The following is a 23726-nucleotide window of genomic DNA, read 5'->3' on the forward strand; positions in this document are numbered from 1 at the left end:
TCCTTCACTGCTTCTCGCACGCTCCGTCTCTGTTCTTGATTGCGTCCCCTGCTCGGTCGCTCTCTTGCCACCAGCTGCTCATGTGGCCGCTGTGGACCCTCGGGGAGAATGAACTGCAGGCAGTCGTGCAGGGAACTCCGGGACTGATGGAGCCTCCAAGGTTTAATTGGCCACAGTGTGTTCTCATGAGTTTCAGTGATTGTTGTGCCATGGCTAATGCTGGAAGTGCGATTCCTTCAGTTCTGTTTAGTTTAAAGGGCCTCCACAGCATTCGGCGTGTTTGCTGTGACCCTTTTCAGATGCTCTTTGCTAAACACAGGTGCAGTTACTTTCCTTTGAACTTTCTTGCAAAGACCACACTCAGAAACCAATGCTTGCCATTTTCACGGAAGCAGCATCGTGTTTTCCTTCAAAACTGTGTCTAACGATTCAGTTACTGTATATCTAGATGCTCTCATGACCATCTTTTACCTGGGAAAAGCTGCTACATCTAGCCACAGTGCATTAACTTAACTGCAGAGCTGTTCCACAGCAGTTCCAGTTCAGCACTGGAGTACCAGTACCAGCGAAAGCTAACACCTCCAAAACTGTTACAAGGACTTAAAACCTGACCTAGCGGCAGGGGTACGGCACTAGATGATCTTTAAGGTGCCTTCCAACCCAAAACTGAAAACCAAGATGGGAATTCTTTTGTTGTTGCTAAACAATGCTGTGGCATACAAAGAAAAACTAAGTAAAAGACACAACAACTTTCAGGTTTGTTTTTCTGCTAATGCCCCTTTTTATTCATTTCTGTAACATCTATTATGTGAAGAAATTCTGCAGCCAAACCCAAAGCCTCTCTTCAGAAAAAAAACCCAAAACAAAACAACCCACAAAACAAAAAACAAGCTGCCAGCAAAGAAAACTTTGATTAAAAAATACAATAGTCCTTAATGATCCTTAAAACTATTTCCTAGTTTCTTCTAGCTATACTTCCTACCTTGATGAACTGTGCTTTTTTAAAGCACAGGCTGCATCTACAAACAAGACAGACGTATACAACAAAAATACATTTAAAGAGTTCTTGCTATGTTATCAGATTTTGCACCAAAATATTGTCTGTGCAAATGTTCTGCTAAGCTCAGGCAGAAGCAGCGCGGATGCCTTCCCTGTGGCACGGTGGCTATCAGGCCTTCCTGCTACGGTACCAGCCTCCTTGTTCTTCTGGTCAAACCGTGCTTGCTTGTCCTGTCAATACCTCTTCTGTGCTTTCAAAGGCTTGTTTTCGTCATTAAACCAAGAGCTGTGACTCCTTCCAGGATGTATTTCCTGTAATACAAATCTCCTCCTCCTATTTGTAACAGGCTGAAGAAGCGTGTTCCCCAACTGGTAATTCTGATTCCTTGGATAAGGCATCATTTATGGGGAATTTAGCTGCTGCTACCTTGTAAAAAGGCAGGAAAGAACTTGATTTTAATTTGTATAATGTTGCTAAATAAACTGTCACATGTGTATCACACGTCTAAAGAACCGGTTTTTACCAAGTATCCATGTGCATTATTTTCTTCTCTGCCTTCATCTAATTCACTCTGTGCTTTTGCCATTTATCACTATTGCACAATAAGTATTTAGAAAGAAAAAAAAAGTCTTCAGCTACCAAGAGGCAAACATGGAAAACCATTCCCTACTTGGAAGGAACCACCTTCAGTTCTTTTATTAGAACCACAGTTCTCTGTGCTGGGGAAAAAGGAGGAGAGAACGGGAGGAGCTGGCAACATCACAGCAAAGCCTGGCGGCTGTTTTGTATTGCTCGCTTTGGCAGAGGTGGCCCTGGTAGATGTGCTTCCTTGACATCTGTACGTGTATCGCTGTAAAAGGAACACTGCTTCTTAAAAAATAGGTACTTTACTATGGCAGAGCTATTGCTCAGTCTTTGTATGAGAGATACTTCTCAAACTACGAGCCAAGGCTTCAGTTCTATTTCTTAGGAGTTGAAAACGCTGCAGTTTTTACTCAGGAAATTGTTTACAGCAGTCCAAGAAGCTTATTATTTTATCTTTGCTTAATCTTAAAAGAAGAGGCAATGACTGTCAAGAACCACTGTGAAAGTGCTTTCAGGATTTAAAGCTGTCAAATAAATTATGGAAAGCCATCGTCTCAAGACTCACAAAATTTACTGTCACAAAAAAACAGACGTTGGAAAAGTTAATTTCGAAATTTCCAAGTAAGATTGCTTAACGTGGTGTATTTTCAGGTTGATAAGGAATGCTCTGGGGGAAAATACATGTCGTTTCCCAGGGTGTGCCAGACAAGCAGCAGAGAAAGCCTGGTTCTTCAACAGGGGATCTGCCGGCTACCTCCTCCCGCTGGTCCACAGATTGTATCTGACAGCTGACTGCAGCAGAGAAGGAGCCAGGCTGACTTTCACCTTTTCTCTTCTTCCTCCCCCACCAGCCCACGCCTTCCTCCTTGTTTTCCTGGTGCCTTGCGTGTTTATACTCTCCAGCGAGTCTATGACCGCCTGCCTGTGCAGAAGGTGAGAACACACCACATCTGAGGACGAAGGAGTTTTTTCTAATGCCTGATGCCACGAAGCAGCCATCTGAGACTTGTTACTCTGGTGCCTTCTCACGGAGCGTAAGTCTGTAATACCTGCCTCAGGTGACAGCGTGGGGTTTTTGAAATCACGCTTTTCTCTTCAGCTATCTGGGACAGAATTCACCACCAGAAGGCCTGTGCATTCTGCTAGGCCTCGGAGGCCAAGCACTGCAGAAGGTTTAGGCAGGGATCTTCCCCCCTGGAACAGCAGCAATACTCAGTCTTGCATTTAATCCCAAATTTAGTTTCTAATGGAAACCCAGGGAGTGTGGCGCAACACCTGCCTTTCCAGGGAAGGACCACGTACTTACAGACGAAAACAGAACTCAGAGCCTGTGGGCCATTTTTAATAGTTTTGGCACTCAGCAGGATTAACCTTGCAGCCTTGGCAGAGCATCCCTCAATAGGGCACAATTCAGCAACTTTCACTTCATGGCTCATATAAATCTGGTTTGTTTTAACCAGTAAGTCAGTTATAAAGCTACATAAAAACATCAAACAGGCCTACATCTAAAATGTTGAGTTTAGAATTAAGCAGTCACTTAATAACCACCAGCCATATGGGGAAAGATAACTGGTAGTAAATTTGTTTATTTAAACTCAAAAGAGGAAACAATAAAAATGTTAATTCGAAAAATGTAAACAAATTATTATTTCCTGTAACTGCGTGCATCACCTTCCAAAATTCTCTGAGAGAGAATAGAACAGTCAGACAAAACCACTCTAACCATCAGGTGTTGTGGAATGTGTTACTTACTACAATGATGCGGGGAATCCTTTAACCAAAGAAAGCAACTAAAGCTAAATGGGGCTTTTCGCAATAAACACTCATTGCAGGAAAAGATTGCTCTTTTAGGATTGCTCTGTCGCTTACAGCTACAGAAGAGCTTAGTTTTCTTCATCTGAGGAGAGACCTTCAATTTCATCTCTGTCTCCTCCAATTGCCATCCAGAACGCTTTGGCCACCTAGCAATGGAAAACAAGATGGGAAAGGGAGAAAAATTCCCCTCAAATGACTGAATATTTTCATTTACCATCAAAAATTAGAAACTGAGCAGCAGCTAAATCTAGCAACCGTGTTTCTAAGTACAATGCTAATCCTCTCTGAAGTCAAGACGTTTCAGCAACACAAAGGCAACAGAATTCATGGGAGGAATACGTGATACAAAACTTGTGATAATTAAGGCATGATTAATTTTTTCTTGAGATCCAAGACTTTTCCATTGACTTAAGTGGAAGCTGGCTTACACCCCCAGTGACTGCAGGGCCTTTGTTTCAGAAATTTTGGAAGGGGAAAGCCCATTCTGGCATTTCAAAATTCCAGGTTTGTTATTCAGTTCTTGGGAGATACAAGACAGTCTTCCCCAAGGCTGTGCAGTTTGTTCTTACTACTCTTAATACAGGAACTCTACAAGTAGAGGTGTCACTGTGGCTTAGAAAGAAAACCCCTGGTTTTAGTCATTCCAATGCCAATTTCAAAACCTCACCTTTTCCGCGTGTAGTTTTCTTTGTTCATGAGGCAACGCTGCTGCTTTATCTGTGGGAAAGAACATGACATAGGCTGTCAACCTCAGCAGTGAGCAGGGAGAGAAATGCCTATTGCAGCTGTTTTTAGGGGGACTACCAAGAAACTAATTTAAGATCATAAAAAAGGAATGTTATTTATTTAGTAAGATCAATCGCAATTCCCAAACAGCAGAAAGCTGATGCTTCTGAGCACACTGGATTTTATCTCAAACATGTGCAGCTTTAAACTGCAGGATTAGCAGGCAGTTGTAGAGCTAAAAAAATATAAAGTCTTCTTACAGTGTTTATAGAAAACTGCAGCATTAGTTCACGGAGAACAAAATGAGTGCAACAGCTGTCAGCTGAGCAATAACTACTTCTTTCAAGAGCACTGTCAAGACAGGCAAATAAATGAAAAGATCAGCTACTTATAAAGAACCTCAGATAAGAGAACAGGAACTCATACAATCTTCCCAACATACACGCTGGTTTTTATGCCTTCCAGTCATCAGAACCGGTGATGTAGCTCAGTATGTCTCTCCCTAGTACATTACCTTTCATTTCTTTCAGCTTTGACAACAGCCTTTCCAAGTTCTCCAGGTCACCATCTCCCGTGGTTAGGCTGGCTAACTCTTGAATGTCCACATCTAACAGGGGATCTGAAATAAATGCCTATAGGTTGGTTTAAGGTAAATTATTGTTTTGTCAGCAGGTATGAAAGCCTTTCTGATAAAACCAGTATTTTAACATCTGCAAATCCCGTTTGCAAATTCCAACCCCACAGGAAGGAAAGAAACATTTAATTTACCAACTGTTCATACAGAACCAACTGTTCATACAGACAACTCATGGCATAATTACAGTGGTAATTAATTTTTACACATTAGATTACAAGAGTGTTTTTGAGCTCATCCAATATTTAAGGTTTCTTGCTTATTAGAAAATGATCTGTCTATGAACAGCCACAGAGTAAATTAAAGATTATGCTTAGACCACAACTAACATCACCCAACCCTTAGAAGATCTCCACAATACAACTTGCAAGAAAGTCCCATCTCCTGGAATAGTGCAATTATTTAAGGACCTGTAGCTCAAAACTCTTGAACCTCTTAGGACTGACCCAAGCAGACGGTGCTTCACTCACCTCCTGCTGGGCCAAACTGCAATGATTTTTCTCTGCAACCATAAAGCTTGAAGCTTTATTCATATAAAGATGCAATATATGCATCAGGAAATTGCACAAAATCAGATCTGAACATTTCCAGTCCCTAGTACTGCAGGGGCTCTCTCCTATCCAAACCTCGGCCCATTTTTTCAAGAAGAACACCTAAAGTCACAACAGTTAGCCTCTACAGGCTCTGGCAAGCACACTTAGGCCACACTTTCTGCTGAGAAGCAGCCAATGGCTTTCTAGGACCATCCCAGCCAGGGGTGCCTGCTCCAACGTATCTTCCAAGCAAAGAAAAAGCTTACCTACAGTGTTGTCAGTCTGTAGGTTGGTTGTGCTAGCTCCATCTTCTCTGCTGTCCAAATGGGATTCTTCTCTGTCTGCTGCTGATGGTTTGGACTGTCAGGAAACAAACAGACAGTAGAATATTCAACAATGCACCTAAAAAGCACCATCAGCAAATCAGGCGCTCCCCATTTTCACTTCAAAACTTATGCTTTATCTTAAACTTTTACTTACTGCAAAACCTGTACCCCCTGTATTACGAAAAGCCACTTTAACAACACTGTAAACAGGTACTACAAGGTTTTCTATGATAGGTTTCTTGTTGTTTTCTAAATAAAAAAATCAACTGATAGTTTTTGTCTTGCAGAAAATACGGCTCTTGGATATAGATGAAAAACAGCATTTTGAATGGAGCTTTTAACAATCTTTCCTTGGCTCCAGTGAGTTGTCTGGATAAAACATTTAGTGCACAAGTCAGTGTGATCAACACCCAACACTGAGCACAGAACTGGACATCTCAGGTAACATGATGAGTTCTGCGACAATGTCCTGAAAAACAGCAAGCTCCCAGCCATCAGGTGATAGCTCCTAGGAGCAACTGTTTCAGGAGGACTTGTGGGAAAAATGCAGAGTTTTTCAGACTTTACGAATATGTCCTTTAAAATACATCCCAACAGGCTGCGAAGCATCCCTTGAGAAAGGAGGGAAAAAAAGAAAGCTGCTGCCACCACTACACCAAGCATGACAACAGGAAAGAGCAACACCAGAAACAGTACGAGCAAAGAGCAAGAAATAGGGATTACTGTTTACTTCTCTATCTTGGTTCTCTTCTGACCCAACGCTGTGGTTCGCGCCCGCCAATGTACTGAGAAGACCAAAGCCCTGGGTCCTGTCTAAAAACAAAACAGCTGTTAGTTTGGCTGAAGATGCAATATTATTACAAATAGTTCTAACTGCTGAGTTGGGACAGAGAATATTTTAGGGAAGATACACAGCACCCTGCAAAACTGTGTCAATGCACTTGAAAATATATTTTAAGCAGAAAATTTTTATATTCTGGAAGTTTTTAAAAAACTGTATTAACAACATTTACTGCTAAATATTACCAACAGGGAATAGATGTGTACGCGATACGAGATGTGACTCTTTCTTCTTATTATTGGAAGTCACTGCTCTGTGAGGAGTTCGTCTGGACCGTCTGTTCTGATTCCAAACAAGGCAGTTTTCAAAATACAGAAGCAGCATTTGCTATTACAGACATGCAGCGGACCAGGTTTCACCATCCATGGGAAGCAGCACCAAGTCTGTGGTTAGATACAGGAAACGCAACAAGTGCCTTTGCTTGTACACATATTATCTAAATAGGCTGAGCACTACAGTGATGGCAAAGGCAATTTTTAAATATCTAATTCAGAATTCGTGGAAGGACCCAGCCGTTAAATCCAACGTTTCTTCACACTGCAAGGTGCTTTGGGCTTTCCACATCTGCTAACCTACTGTGTATTTCAATGATGTTTTAAAATCCAACCTAAAAAGAAAAGTTAAATTCAAGCCTAAAACTAAACAACCATCTAATAGATGCAGTGCAGTATTTTTGAATTAAATTAACTGTATTTTAAAACTTCACTTAAAAAAAAATGATCTTAGGTGATCTTAGGACGGTTTGGGGTTTTTTCTAAGCCATGTTTTCAGCTGGCCTTGCATAGAGTAGCAAATATTTGCAGTTATACAAGCAACTCAAGAGGAGATTTTTCTGAAAATCTTAGTATTTTAGTCAACTAAAGAAATAAAAGTTAAGTTGTTGCACCACAGATAGCCAGGGAACAATGTCTTGTGCCAGAAGAAAGATTAATATTACTTTCTAAAAAAAATGTGTTCTAAATTATTGCACTAATGACTAAGCTCTAGACTCAAATGTTGAGATGATGTAATTTTTATGCACTGTCCAAATTTACTTGCCTTTTATACAAAACTTCATTTTGAAGAGTTGAATGTGTAACTAAAACCATCAGCTATCCAGAAAACACGTAAACATGTTGCCATTAGAGAATTACTAAGACATCATTTCCTGTTTAATAATCTTCACTGTGTACTTGGGCTAATGTGTGTCCTGCCCCAGTCCTCCCCTCGTGCTCCCCACATCCCCCAGCAGGTATTTGTTTCAACTGGCCCTGTTTTATACCGGTTTACTGCTTTAACAGATCACTCGCCAAAGGTTTGGGAAGAAGTGAATCAGTTTAGCCGAATTAATTGCCTTAAAAACCTTCAGTTGCAGGATGTGAAAGCCCGTGAAGTCTGCCAGCTGAATTAACAGACAATTGAGCGATAAAAGTTTGGGACTTGCAACCCAAAACAAAGTGGCGTCCCCAAATTGCAGCAGACTGAGCAAAGAGCTTTCTTTTGGGAAATTGTAAAGATCAGCATTTAGCCAATTTCTTAGTCCTCTGAAGCTAGACTGGACATTGCAGTCCAGAACGTACTTGGGAGAGAACATTCCCCCATTGGCAGAGGGGTGGATGAAGCGATCTAATCACGTGCCTCTTCCATATCTACAGAGACAGTTCATCCTGTACAGAAAACCAACAGTGGCTCCATCCCCACCACCACCACATACACATAACCTCAGCCAGCATCATTACAAAATGTCCCCGTTACAACTGGAATCTACAGCAGGGATCTCTGAAAAGCAGCTATTTGTTTCTGGATCCATGGCTAGGGAGGTGGCAGACATAACACTTGGTTGCAGGCACACCCTTGAAAAAGCCTGAAAGCCTTCCTATAAACTCTTTTTATTGGATGTAAAAGTTATTTCAACTTCTGGGTGCAATTCAGGAAGTGGCTGATGGCTTACACAGTGTTCTTACAGCATCAAAGCCAAAAATTATCTCACTCGGCTTATTGTAACAGTTGATGGCTTCATTATGACAGAGTTTCTGTAGTTTCACAGGTGTCACCCATTAATAGTTGCAGAGCTCTAGTACGCCGTGCTCTGAGCACGGCTTCGAGATGCACATATGCTCATTTCATAGCGAATGTTTTCCGCTGCCTTCATCCACCATTCCTCCATAGCGTGCCTCTAGCTGACATGTGGTGATCCTGACTTCCATACAAAATTGGAACGAAAAAGTCAAAATTCGTAATTTCTTTAAATTACTAAGCCTAAACAGTCCTCCTAACTCAGGTTAATTTTTTGTAAAGAGAGCCAGGCTAATTACTGGCCCCACCCTAGGTAACCAGCTTCAGCTGGGACCAATAAAGCATGTATTTAAGCAGGAAAGGAGGCCAGCGGCCCCCTTCAGAGGGCACTAGGTTGTTTCTCTTCCTGACATCCAGGCCAACTAGCTTTGCGCTCGAAGGGACAGATAAGGACAACAGCAGCGCGTGACCTTTGTGGGGGGGGAAAGATGTTAGCTGGCGAACTCCTCGTGCTCTTGCACACAAAGGGAAGAAACCCACCTGATTCTCAGGCTGAAGAGAGCTCTGAGGCCGGGAGAACCAACAACTTTACGCCAACTACAAAAGGGAATTGTCCTCTGGAGACTCTCAGGTAAGACTGCTTATTTTTCTTTTGCTAGAGACATCGCTGCTTTATTTACTCACAAAGCATATGGTATTATTTGATAAAAAAAGTTTATAATTTGACTGTGTTATAATTAATACCTTTTTTATGAATTGGTGTAAGAATCAATGTCTTTAATAGTTAGAATAAAATTCCTGACCTTTTGATTTTTTCCTAATAGGTGTGTGTGGAAAAAAAACCTACTTCGTAACTTAAGAAGAACCGTCTTTGGGTTTAAGATAAAACACCTTAAAATAACATGGTTTTAATGTTTGTACTTGAAAAAAGTTATTCCTGCTGTCAGTAAACTTCTCATACAGATAGCTGAAGTAAGGCAATGCTGTAACACTGGCTTTTTGGATAGCCACAATTAACAGCGCTATAAACGTTTACTACTACACCTACTCTATGAGAAATCTTCATGTGAAGTATGACTGTGTGGTTTCTAAATGGCCAGCAGTTATAGCCAATTCGCTAGAAAATCTGAAGTTTGATTTACATGGCAGCCAGTTTCCAGGATCAGGAGGAAGCTGAAAACAAAAGGTACTTTACAGGTTGTAAAAAGTTTTATTTTAAGTAAAATGAGCTCAACAATTTCCCTTTGAAGGCATAGTCAGGTTGCAACAACTTCCAAATACAGCTCACTTCCTGAGGGCTTTGTAGCAATGTGCATTAACGCTGTGCGGTTTCTCTACTGTGGAGACAGAAAATCTGGATTTTCAGGGAGCCTGACCTTTACAGAACACACCAATGATGCACAGGAATTTCCGCCCCATGAAGAACTGAACATGTGACTAAGTTCTGTTCTTCTGTAACCTGGCATCTGTCAAATGCAGGAAATAATGATGTTAAGAAAACAATTTAACACTAGTGAGATAACTTCACACCATCTCAAATGGCTACCTATTTCTCTGGTTACGTTAAGTTAGAATCCACCTTAACCACAGTCTGATGTGGTGTAAGAAATACTCAAAAGGCTACAACATTTACAATATTAACAAAAAAGAATGAAAAAGATTATCAGTTTAGTAGTTCTCATTCTAGTTCTACTGAGCCCCAGTAACCATCCTGCAGTTACAGGAACTAGTAGAAGCCACTCAGCACTTGAAAACATTACACAGTTAAAAGACGCAGGAAGGAAGCAGCCGCAGCGGTGGAAAATTGTACAACAGGGAGCAGACAGACATTGGAAACTTGCTATTGGGATAAGGTTTTGTGAAACAAGAAATGTAAGGCCAAGCACTCAACAAGGTTTTAATCTTCTTACATTTCCTGCAACAGCTTGTGTTATTAGAAAGGTAATTAATGGTTTTCAAGTAAATGGAAGTATCTACACCTGCAGTAACCCTGGGCTAGCCACAGCATTTTGTTGTCTAATGAGTCTATCCCTAAAGTGATTTTTCCAAGTTTCTAACTCTACCTGATAATCAATTATCTTCAGGAAATCATCTGGGCTTGCCTGCTTTTTGCACTGTTTTAAAAAAATTCTGTGACTTCCATGTACTCAAGTGGGGTTCTCTGTAGGGAAGACAGTCCTTCCAGCAATGCACTTAGTATGTCCTTCAACAGACATGTGAAATCACTCTTTGCCAAATCTCATTTCCACACTTGATATTCAATTCTCATCCCCATTTCGAAAAAAAAATTTAAAAAGTAACAAATTTGGAATTGTAAACTTCTACACTTAAACCATATATCGGGTCTTTAGACAAAGCTGATAATGACTAGCTATTTTCTGCTAAGAGTCTGATGGAACAAGCTTTCATTTTTCATTCAAACTTGAGGAGTTAGTGGAATATTTAACTCAAGCTATTGGTAGGGAGCAAGTTATACAGAGGGCACAGGAACAGATGCTGAAACAGTTATAAATCTCATCCATTGCCTATGAGTTTCTCTGTCATCCAGAGACAATGAAAGCAATACCTGAAACCCTACTATTCCATGTAAAATGTTTAAGAGTGGTCTAGTTCTCTTCATACTGGTTCAGTTGCAGTAGTACTGTAGCTGCTCAGTTTACACATTTGCTAAAAATACTAAGCCCTCTCGGCCTTGCATTCTCCAGAATTCATATAAAAGGAACCTGTGTTACATACCGCTCTTCATGACTACGTTGGACCACACATTGGCATTCAAGGCTTGTACAATTCGTTTCACTCCTGTGGACTCTGGAAAGTCATCTAAACCAAAAGACAAAGATATTGCTCTCCTAACAATTAGACTAAAAAGCATGACATGCCTGAAAGTAAGAAAGTGTGTGTCTAAACCTGTCCTACTCAATGTAAGTTACTTCTGTTAGGAAACACAGATTTCTTGCCTTTGCTTCGTGAAAGGCCAAATCTAGGCTTCCAGGTACTATGTATGAGCTGTGAGCTCTCAGCCTTTTGTAGAGAGATCTAAATTCTGAGTGGGGTTTTGTTAGGTATGTCGCATGAGGCCTACACCGTTAAATAACTTAAGTAAATTTAATAGTAACAGACAATTTTTAAGTTGCTGTTAAAAGCAAGGCATCTTTCACCCCATTATCTTTTACAATGCTGAACGGCATACAAAATGGATGTTAGAATTACTTTTCCTTCCTTTAGAAAGTAAAGAACTTCAGACAACCATTTAGAAAAGGTGTGACACTTTAAAAATGAAAATTGTCATTGTAAAGCTATCTCCACAACATCTAGTTCCAAATGTTCCAGTAATCCTGTGAATTACAGTAACTTGAAAGATTATGAAAAGCACTATTTGGACTTCAAATTATCTGAATAGATCTGACACCACTTTGTATAAAGTCATTTTTCCCATTTCCTCAGTTTAGTCAGCTTCCCATGTTTGTGCAGGTCTCACAAAGCAACAGGGAAAAAAAACCCAACCCTTTGGATACAGAAGTGTGATTGCTTAAAAATCAAACTCTTCTAAGATGACTCAAGGACAGGTGCAGTAATTGAAACTGCCTTTAAAAATTAAATTAAAGCTGCCTATCAACCCTTAGATCAAATCTTTTGCCTTCTATGATACTGCTGTTTGGTTTTGTATCAGAGTTGTTACCAAGTCTCAGTTTAGGGTTCTTGTCCTTACTGCACAAATAACTGACTGACAGTGTAGTCATAGCAAGTGCTCCAGCTCAGTTGTGATGAGCTGCCAGAAATGTTGCAAGTTGTAAACAGATATCGGCCCAGTATGTTTACTGCATCCATTGTATCTCTTGTAATTCACACACCATGTTTATGGGGCAAACATGTTACTCACTGGAACACAATGGCTCCTATGCATGAGTCACAGTGAATCAACTACTGTATTAAAAAGCCATGAAAGAAATAAATACGCCACAGATTAACATCCTATTATTCCTATTACTTATATTATTTAAATGGTAAATAGCTTGTTCTTTACAACAACTACTGAATAGAAAAATAACTTGACTTACTACTACTAGTATTTCCTTTTAAAGCACTTCATAAGAAAACTGTAGTCTAAGAGGCATGCACTTCTGATTTTTCTGGTTTCTATCAATCAGAGGTATATGTATCCCTTCCTCCTTGACCAACACAGTGCGAAAAAGAAGCACCTCTTTAAAGACATGGCACGGGGACAAGGAGCATTCTTAGCTACTCAAGATACGATTTTTATCTAGGCCTTTAAAGGACAGAAGGGGTGGGACTTGTGCTCTGGTTTAGGATTTTAGACTACATTATTTCTGGTGACAGCTATGTACTTGGTGAACCTGAAAAAGAGCAAATGTTAGTGACTAATTCCACTCAAGTCTGGAAATGGGGTCGGTTATCTCATTTTGGCTCTATAGAGGTAAGATGTAAACACTTCTTTTCTATCTCTGTAATGAGGAGATAAGGCTGATGCTGATAAGGCTGTCAGGAAGTGCACAGTCACTTTTTAAGAGTGGAACATCACACATCATGCTGCTGACTTTGATGGGATTTTTCAAGTTATAAACATATGGTCAGCCAGTGATTTTGAAACTGGTTTATTTCCTGTGTAACAGTGCATGCTATTCTAAAAGGTTGAAAATGAGAGACTGTTAAAAACATATCGTGTCACTATTTGAATAAGGTCTATCTTCTCTAGTAGGTACAACAGTTTTTAAAGTCTTTTAAAAAGAATAAGAATTTTCATGCCCTTGTGCATCTCTCTGGTCGTTGTTCTTTAGATTTCCAGAGTGGAATATAAATGCTTCTAATCTGTCAATATAGTCCTAAGATTAGTGCCAGAAAAAGGAGCAGATATTATTTTTATGTAGGTGCTATATAAACAGCAGCTGTATTTGGGAGGAGACAAATAGAATTTCTTGGAGGAAATAACCCCCTCCTCCTCCTGACCTTTTATAGCTGGGACTAAGCCTCACCAACTGGAAGCATTTCTTGCTGTAATCATGTAGCACATAAATAAAGTTATGCCCCCTTGCAATTGTTTAGAAGATATTTTGGTATGTTTTTTCATTCTAAACATGAACACAGAAGTAGCAGTCCTACCATCTTCATCAGGCAGTTCCTCAGGACTAAGTTCTACCAGTTCAAAGCCATGCTTGATGCACCATTCTTGAGCCTTCTGTCTGTTAACACCTAAATTTGGGAAACAAAAATGCATACTGAACATATACATTTCAGACTAGCATCAGCAGCTGAATCTTTAGCTACATTTTATTCCCTCATAGTTGTTTGCTTATTCTGGATTGTATGGGGAAAGAGTATACAGTAGCTGGTGTAGGTCTTCCATTCACTTTGAATTTCATTCCAAAAACTCCAGAGTTAAACAAACTCCTCCTTTGAATTGTTTCTTTTAAAATACCATAAAATCAAATGGCTTTGCAGTGGGTACTCAAAGGGAAAATGTCTGTGAAGTGCCACGGGGAATGAAGACGTTCTATTAAGTTTGAATTTGAATTAAGTTACAGGGACATACCTGCACCTTACAGCTTGCTGTTGTATTGCATATGCTAATTGAGAACCAAAGCAAACGTGCGTATTTAATGTCCAAATGGTCAAAATGTTGAATGTACTTTCCACTGTAGTTAAGCAACCAACAGTAATCCTCCCTCTTCACCAGAGGGGGTCATGCACATCCAGTAACACAAAAGCCTTTTTAGTTACCTTGCAGTACATTCTGGTATACTTATTAGGAATGGAATACAAAGAGCTCATTTTAAGCAAGCTTGTAAAAATCTGGTTCAGTTTTAACCGCAACTAGATTAAGACTTCTGTTCCTGGTCACGAGAATAACCTGGCTCTTCTCAATCAAATCTCAAACCTAATCTCACCCAGGTATTTTGAGAAACAATTGCCTTGATTTAACTAGAAAATAAATCATTATACAGGGTTAATAACACTAAGCCAGTATGGAACTACTTCAGGTTTCATACCATTTTCAGATACTCTGTTACAAACCAGGATCATGACTTCTGGTAACCACTCTTCTGTCAGGGGAAGCCATTCAGAGACACTATCAAGTCCAGATTTCTATATAGAGGGAAAAAAAAAAAGTTCTTTGGAACACATCCTCAAATACTTTTAAACTAGTTTTTAAATCATTAATAGTATTAGAATAAAATGAAGTAAGGAAATACGCTAGGCTGCATATCAAGTATGTTTCAGATGTGTTCTACTGGAAGTTGACTTATATGCAACTTCCTACTGATTCTTGACACCTTACAGATGAGTTAATCCTACTGCCTTGGACCTCCCTTTTATGTCTAATATTAATTATGTAATCCTCATGTAGATTAGTAAAGGTTTTTACTGAAGGCTAATCGTGAGTATTTCATTTTAAGCATGTCTTGGGTTTAATGTGCAGCTACTCTATCTTCCACACTAAAGTGGATGTTATGGGGGCTGATGAATTACTCCCATTGCTCTAGTTTATTCTGAGACAGCCCTGAGATGTCTGGTTAATGGTATCTTTGCAGAACGCGTGGTATGCACCCTTTCCCATCTGTGGTGAAAAACAGTTCCTTATTTAGAATATTTTTTTGCCTCAGAATCTTTCTGGCTTTTGCTAAAGCTTTGTTTTCACTCCTGCCAGCTTAGGAGAACCAATTTTGGGTAAAATGATAGCACTGAACCTTACGTTTAGCTCACATTCTTGGCTATCTTAAAGCAGCCTTTTTGAACTAGCATCAGCTAGGAGTAAAGTTGGAGGTGGTAGGTTGGAGGAGGAACTGCCTTAGTGGCATATTTGCATCCTGAAAACCTCTCTTCCAGCTGGAGTATAATAGTAAAAGGGAAGGGAACTTCTTCCATTGTTAGCAGGCATAATTTAACATTGATCTACTGACAATTAATAGAACAGCCTAAAAGGAATGGATGGCACAAGATGAAGAGCATATAATTTGTGGTTATTGCTGTGACAAAGCAACCGTACTGTACAGATAAAGCAATACAGGGAAGCAGAAGAGTCTTACTATTGTGCTGTCGAAGTACACAACGAATGCTTGCACAGATTCAGCAATATCTCCAGTAACAAGAAATGTGTTTGGTACTACACAGAGGTGAATATCTGCAGAATAATATTTATTATCTATTGTCCAGGGGTAAAAATTCACTTGTCCACGTGTAGCTGCACCCACAGTAAGGTCATCTCTTCCTATGATACCTGTAGAAAAGAAAATGAGATGGATGATTAAAACCAGCATCAAGAAAATAATTTGTCTACAGAAGCTTGGTACAATGCCAATACAGAGCCATCCTCACTTACTATAATAAACCACTATATATTTAAGATCTTTAAAAATTCATGCTCAATTTGTTCCTCTGTCCTAGAGCTTATTATTTAGCTTTCAGAAGAGTTTGTTTTCTGGATTTCAAAATAAAATGTGGTACAGAAGCTCTTCAGAAAGCAAGCCTTTTTTTCCTAGAAATGCCTTTTGAAGTGTTAGCTTCAACTCCCTACCTGTAAACAGGATGTATGGAGAGAATGCGTAGACTTTATTACAGCAGAAATAAACCTTGCATGTTCATTCAGATGTAAAGAACTGTTTGACTGTGACCAAAACCTGAAGGTAACTAATGAGAAAATAAACCAAGTTACTACAATTCGGTTGTAATTCCCATTAAATTCTATGTAGGAGTTCAACAATTAAAATCCAAGGCAGTGCTTTGATAATGTAATGTTAAACACTGCCCTTCATGTGCTCGTAGCAACCTTCACAGCATACACTCTCATAGCATGACAGCCACCTGGTGGAGTTGAATTATAGTTAGTAGCAGAGCATCCCATCTATACCTTGCTGGAAAGGGCAAAATACCATGTTCCAGCTGGACAAACTTATGGACACTTTAAACCACAGGTTAATTATATAGAAAACTGACAGTCATCTAAAACTGCCTTGGGCATCAGAAGAGTTGAAAACCCATGTATTTATTTTGGTTTTTAAAGATCTTAAAGGTCATATTTTAAAGGTACTGAGAGATGTTCCTGGAGATTCTGGAACAGGCTGCTCCCCAAATAGTGTAGAAAAGAATTTGAAATTCTGTACCGTATCAACAAAAAATCGGGAAAATTCCATTGCCAAGGTTGCCATAGAAAAGGTTCAACGATTTTTGCAGCTGACTGCAGAGTCTGAGATTAACTGGTGAACGAGCATGGTGCACAAGGCTGCACAGAGGAGAGCTCGAAATGAGAAGGGTTATTTGCAGCAGTCAGTGAGGAAGATGACACGGGGAATAATCTAAGAGAGAAAATCGACCTTGGAAACGGAAACCTGGAAGGGAATCTCCTGTCTGGTTTTCTTTAAAAAAAAAACAAAAAAAAAAAACCAAAACAAAAAAAAAAAACAAAACAGGAAAAGTGCCAAATCTACATGTTTTTTCCAGATTAAGTCTGAACTTTTAATTTGGATGACAATAGTTTTCAGAGTAATTGGTCTCCAGTCAGAAGCTATACTGTGATAAGACTATCCATGTCTCCTTGGGGCCAGGGGATGATGATACTGAGTCAATCCCAACAAACCTTGATTCTGAACTTTGTATTCTTAGAGCATTATCTTGTTCACATAAATATGGAAGAGGCTATCAATACAGCTAACCAAAACAGGTAACACTAAAATATTTTCATTCTTTCCCAGCTCTTTAAATCACTCTTAAGCAGTACACACTAGTTCCAGTGGCACAGAGAAACTGTTTTCCCATGCTTATCTCAATTTGTACATGTGGATCTCCTCTTGCCCTGCAGTACTTCATTGTAACACTGCAGTCACTTTGCAGCAGGTATCTCCATCCTGTTTGCATTAGTTGATATTATGCACCGCTGACCTGAAGCAAACACCTATGCAGTCATCTTCCACGGAGACATGAGAATAGCTTTTCAGTGTTTTAACTCAAGCTTTTCAATTTAGGCTACGCGAATATATCAAGCCTGTTCTTCCTCATGCTCCCCCCGCCACCCCCCCAGTAACTAGTAAAACAGATCACCAAATGTCAGTATGGCACTTTACAAATTCTATAGCTTTAATGTACATATTCTCTTCTATAATAAAGGCATTTGGGGAGATGACAAATTTTTTTCTGCCATGAAACAAGAGCTTTACGAATGACTAGTTAAGTGCTATATGTGGTATAATGCAGTTTTGTATCTTTGGTAAATAGGACTATGTATGTGCCAATTGCTACTAGACCAGGAGTTATGTTTAAACGGGTATTGGGCCCATGGAGGTAGCTTTCATTCTGCTTGAATAAAACGTTGACAAATTTCCAGAAACTGGGAGAGGAAACAGGTTAGGCAGACAATGTTACTGTTCATGTCCAGAACACAGGGATACCTTTTATTTCCAGAATTATCCATCGCCTAGCTTTCCAAATGCAGGCATAATCTTAATTTTCTGCCCTGGAAACCAGATGTTTGGTTTAGAGGTTTTGAATGCTAAACAAAATGTGTTTTAAATTTCCCTTCACAGGTGTTTTGACAGCTAAAAATAAATAACTATATAAAAATCAGTTCTAAGCTAAGAGAATTGCTAGTCAATGCTGCAAGAAGCTAAGAATAAAGGAGCCCACAGAAAATACTGAAACCCAGAAAATCTGCAATCAGACTTAGAAAGCCTAAGAGAGGAAAACAGGGTGAGGAAGGAAAATCAATTCAAAAGCTATTTCAGTGAAGTTAGCCACCCTAGCAGGAATACAGAAGAAAAGAACTTTTTTATAAAAAATTTGCAAAAGCTGATAGCAAAGAATTTTCACATTTACTGTGTAAGTGCTTTTTTTTTTTCTTCTTACAAATGAGTCCATGGACAAACTTAAGCCTCAAAGTACAGCTAGAAGAATGAGGATGTGTCCCATTTCCTATTACATGCTACTTGTTCCTGTATTTTAAGCAGTCTTCTTTCATCCCATTGTGCTTCTGATTACCCATCATTCATCTGAAGAGATTTTGCCAATCCCCTGTGAAATTTCTCTCCCAGTAAAAATGGATGTTGCACACTAAACTCAAAGGACTGCAGGAACTTTCTGAAAGGATTCAGACTTGCTATGTCTCAGCCTGCATGTAGGGTTGAAGAAATTACTGCACAACAGCCCGATTACTCATGGCAGGAAACTAAATGCAGTCTGGGTATCTTGTGATTAGTTCTCTTCCACAAAAGTCACTTAGACCAATTAGGTTTTGGCCTTTAGAAAACAAGCAGAGACTATAAAAAAAATACACACTGCAACTCAAACTGAGTTGTCAAAGTTATATTCCATGATGGAACTAGTTTTACATTTGCCACCACGCCTGGATTCCAGAAATTTCTTTCCAAGACAGCCTGTATTTTAATGAAAAAAGTAAATTCAGCCAGAATTGTTTCGTATCTAATTTAGAGATACTCATCAGAATAAACCCCACTTAGTTTTATGTGGATACAGAATAAACCTCTAGAAAATTAACACTGCAAAAGGAGGTGGCTTTCAAACTTATCTCTAGTGAGTTATTCGTTTTTAATTTTAAACTCCTCAGCCATTGAAAGTGCTAGTGGTTTGCCATCCAAAGAGCCTGGAAAACCAACTGAGTCACGCTTTGACCACAACAGTAGGCAGGCCTACTGGGCTGACTTAATTAGCTTGCCTTTTCATAGAGCAGAATTGGCTTGTTTGGATGACAGGAATGCAAACAGACACCAAATGCATCACCATTAGAGAGTACTAAAAACATGCATGGAAAAGTTCATGCCACAAAAGAGCACTGCTTAGTGTCATTCAACAACATGATTTAGAGTTCAAGGTCCTCTAAGAAGTACGGCAACTACTAATGCTGGACACTTACTTTACTGAAATAACTTTCACAATTTTATCAATAACTGCTGAATACTAATTAAGACATCCTCTATTTCAGTGTCCCACACTCTTCCTCATCTACAGTGAATTATTTGATCCTAGGGACCAAGCAGGCCATTTCTAAGTAGCTCCAGCACCATCCTCGGGCCACTACCTCCTGAGTAAGCTGGCAGTATTCACCTATGCAATCTCCAAAGCCCCTGTACTAACGCTCACCTACGCAAAGATCAGCACATTTTTTGGACATGGCCAATTCTCTTCTTCCAATTTATCCCAGGTCATGACTCACTTTGCTTGTTCTCTATCAGAAAACCATTTAAGAATAAAACAGCAATTGGCATACAATATCACTTTATGGCTCAATTCAGTAACTGATAGTGACTGATGAGCTACAGCTCAATGAACTTCCAAACTTTTGTAGAATCTGTCCAGAAGGTTTTTTACTTCCAGCCAGAAAGTCACTAGCTTGTGTTTTTCAGCAAACTCATTAGTTGTGTCCCTTCTTCACTCATGATTATCTGTAACTTTTAATAAAGTGGACAAAATTCTGACCAATACTTTTAGAAATTAATTTTAGTATTTACATAAATGTTTGCTCATTTTACTGACTAAACTTGTTGACTTTTAATTTCATGTTCTTGCATGTGTAAACAATGATGCAAAAAACAAGGAAGAGGGCATGGCAAAATTAAAAAACCTAACATCCATTCCCTTTTTGTAATACAGAAGTTTAGTAAATATTCTATAAGTGTGAGACAGCAAGTACTTTTTCAAAAGAACTGGAGACCAGAAATAACTTTTCAGAAAAGAGCTGAGTAATAACGAAAGAACCAGAGGTAGGTCTCTTGCCTCTTGGCGCAGTGCTCCCTGTTCTCTGAACCTATCTGGTATTTAAGCACTTCTACTATATTGTGTGTTTAATAGCAACTTTTTTTCAGAATCGTTGCAACTCCTTTATGCAGCTGCTTGGATTAAGATACTGATCACTTTTCCTGGTGTATTTCAGATTTGATTACATGCTATAAGAACATAATCCAGTCTTCTACAATGCCCTAAACAATCCCAAACCCTTTTAGTTGGTAGGTTCACCAAGCACTTCTCACATTCTGGGCCTTGAGAGCCACCTGGTGGAATATGCCATAAAAAATACTCCTGCAAATTACACAAGGAGTAAAGAGAACTCAAAAATATGCTGTGGGGGAGGAGGGGAGTGGTAAACAGTCATAAACGGGGGGTGGGTGGGGAATCAAGTCAGATAGTATTCACCTGTTGGCAGGCGTTTTTTAAAACATAAAACAATTTTATTTGTGATAAATATATCTGAAACAAGCCAGTCCTATTCTGTGCATTTTAGATAGCTTTGTTTTGTGACAGTATACAGTGAAACAAAGCATTCAGGGCATCCCACAAAACTTGAAAGAATAAAAGTATATCTAGCAAATGTACTATAATATTTTTCTCATTCTCAAGCCATTTCCTACTTACCAGGATGAAAACACTAGGAAAAGCCTTGTAATTAGCCTGGAAAATTCTGGCAGGCAGCAGGAGAAATTGGTTCTCATGTATATCCTAACAGTGAATGCTCTAAGCAGCTTCTTTCTACTTATAAAAGGGGTTTGCCTACTAAGAGCATGTACCAGAGAAAGCCAGAAACACAGTGGCAAAAGCAGTAATAATACCGATAAGGAGGGCTTTGTTTCATGTTTCTGTTATGAACACAAAGCCTGACTGCTGTATGGCTCCTACCTGTAGAGGAATTAGAGGACTGTATGAAAAATTTATTTGTAAAAGGGTTGTAATGATTGTTAAAAACATAAGGTATGAAATGTTAAAAAAAAAAAAAAAAAGCAGGGGAATTGTAGAAGAATGAAGCTGGGTTAATCAGCATTGATAATATACAACTGTGGGTTGGCTTCAGGGGTGGTGGGTTGGCTGATGTAGGTAAGATGCAGGTGTGGCGAATTAACTTAAGTGGCTGAGAGCCAATGAAGAGAGAGCAGCTGAGGAAGAAGCAAGGGAAGAGAGAGCAGGCCCTGGATGAGGCAAGATGAGAAGGCAGCAGAGGGATTCTATGAAGAATATGCTGGTATGAGATGATAAAAGACCTTGTCGCAGCTTGATAGCTTGGAGAGTGCTGTGACACCTACCAACACAGTATTTAATAGCATATTTAACCATACATATTATATCTCAAACACTCTACTGCCTCAGAGGTGCCAATATAATGGTCTGGTTCTCAGCATTCAGCTAAACTACTATCAAATAGTGCCTTTAATCTGGTGTGATGCTTTCATGCTGTAAAAGCACAAGTTCTCCAGCCTAGCCACAGCTGCCTTGTCCTTACCGGTATGTCCTTGAATGTTTTAGAATGTTTGTTTTGCTTATGCTTCTGTATCTGATGTAATTTCACTTGTTATACAAAGCAGGCACTTAAAATTCTCATGGTTTTTTATTTTAGGAAATGATCATATTTCAGGAAGATTTTAATGTCTTCTGTGAAGCAGTCCTACCAGAGGACACACAGACTATCTGTAAGACTCCAGTTTTGGCACTAGAAAACAGTGGAAAGGTAGACATTTCAAAGTGAGTACCATTTTAAGAAAATATAAACAGAAGTTAAGTTTTAAGACTTTCTCAGATTAAATAGCATTTCTATGAAGCTTTTTGCTTGCCTTTATTTAATTTTGCTACAAAAAATAATCAAAAGAAACCTACAGGAACTTTGAATATTCCTTCTAATTTGCTTATCCCTTCCTCAAAAATAAGGAACAACCAATAATAAGATTCTTTGGTATGGAATCCTTACATAATTCAGTATTAACCCAGCTGCTTTGACAGAATAGCCTTTGACAGCAGACCTTGTACTGTTACTCTTGTTCCAAAATGTGATTTAATGAGATGGAGGGAGCCAGTCCCTAGGGACAGCCCTGTGCTATATGAGGTCCTAAAATTTTACTCAGAAGTGGCTGGAAACAAATCTAGAAGAGGGGATGGAGGGTGTTCCAAGTTATACATTTTAGTATGCACACAAAACTGTTCATGACAGTCCCCTAAAAAGTAAGGCTATAGTAATAAGTTTTAATGGCAAACCCAGCAAGATCTAAGCAACTTCTTCCTGAGATCTGCAATTTTAGAATGACTAGAAAATCCACCAAATTTTCCTCTATCGGGTCTTACTCTCTTCCATTCCCTTTTTCAAGCCATAAAAACAGGAACTAAAAGGGGTTCCAAGAAAATCACTTCCTACAGAATGAATTCTAGGTATTTGATATGGACTAAGTGTGATCTACAATTCCAACAACTGCAGAAATATTATTTTTTTTTTAGCTTTCCCTCTTTTGTGCTTCTCTGTAGGGACAACAAATGGTCTAATGCATGAAAGCGAGCCTAAGTAAAGCAAGAGTTCAGACCCACCAGGAATTCTGAAAATTTTACCATCCTTAAGGTCCAAGATAGTCTGTTTCCTTCATAAATGGAAAGCGGAAACCAAAGGGACAGCAGTCTGCCTTTGGTTTCCTTTGCCCATACTCCTGAGCCGCTCTGGTTGCTTTTGGGCCCACCTGGGCCACCATGTCCCAGTGAAAGACATTCATTTTTGCACTGTGTGTGAATGACTAGAACTGCCAGCAGCAAACCTTACGTTATGGTCTCATGAATCTGTTCATTTGATATTCTCCAAAGTACTGTTTTTATTCAGCATCGAGGCAGTTCTCAAATTACCTAGTCCAAGTATAACTTAGGATGGTTTAGTCCCATCTAAGCCATGGCAAGTGGCCAGCAGACAACAAAGCATTTTGGGATGCGGGGCTGCTTTTATTTCCTGTCGGTTGTGGTGGTGCTGCCTGCCCCTTGCTCTCAGGCTACTGAATACAAGACCTGCGGCTCTGCACCACCTCTCTTAAATAGCTTATTTCCTTGAAGCGATAAGGAGGCCCTGGCGGCCCTCCTCAAGGGCAGGTGGTTAAACGCGCAGGCCCGGGGGCCGGGGGGGCTCCCTGGCGGCCTCGGCCGCTCTGGGGTCGGTGCGTGAGGGGAGCGCGGCCGCCCCCGGGGCGCGGGCTGGGGGCTCGGAGCTGCCAGGCCGAGGCCTGCGGCTGCGGGCGGGCCGGGGCCCCGCGGCTGCGCCCGTCCGGGCCCCGCAGAGGCGACGACGACGACTCACGTTTGACGAGCTCCTCGGCCGCGAAGCCAGCGGCGCAGCTGGTCACCAGCGCGAAGGGCCCCGCCGCCGCCATGGCGCCCGCCGCCGCGCCCCTTCCGGCCCCGCCGCTACCACCCAGCTGCGGAGGGGGAGGCGGCGAGCGGCCGAGCCCTTCCAGGGAGGGGAGGGAGGAGCGAGCCGGGGAGCGGGCTCGGCCCCCGCTTGGTGTGGCCGTCCCCCCGC

At 40.2% G+C, this 23726-nt stretch overlaps 1 protein-coding gene across 1 annotated transcript; it reads right to left on the reverse strand.

Annotated features, from left to right (window-relative positions):
• Positions 1–892: 892 nt before the first annotated feature.
• AAGAB (alpha and gamma adaptin binding protein) lies at positions 893–23658 on the reverse strand. Its single transcript, XM_056344970.1, has 10 exons — positions 23505–23658; positions 15499–15689; positions 14461–14557; positions 13574–13663; positions 11192–11275; positions 6350–6432; positions 5560–5653; positions 4641–4745; positions 4068–4117; positions 893–3546 (listed from the first exon to the last, which is right to left on the reverse strand). Exons 1-10 carry the CDS (start codon positions 23575–23577, stop codon positions 3469–3471), a joined length of 945 nt encoding a protein of 314 aa, XP_056200945.1. The 5' UTR covers positions 23578–23658; the 3' UTR covers positions 893–3468.
• Positions 23659–23726: the final 68 nt, after the last annotated feature.

This window comes from Falco biarmicus, chromosome 7, assembly GCF_023638135.1.
Source record: "Falco biarmicus isolate bFalBia1 chromosome 7, bFalBia1.pri, whole genome shotgun sequence".
In the NCBI taxonomy this organism is placed as follows: domain Eukaryota; kingdom Metazoa; phylum Chordata; class Aves; order Falconiformes; family Falconidae; genus Falco; species Falco biarmicus.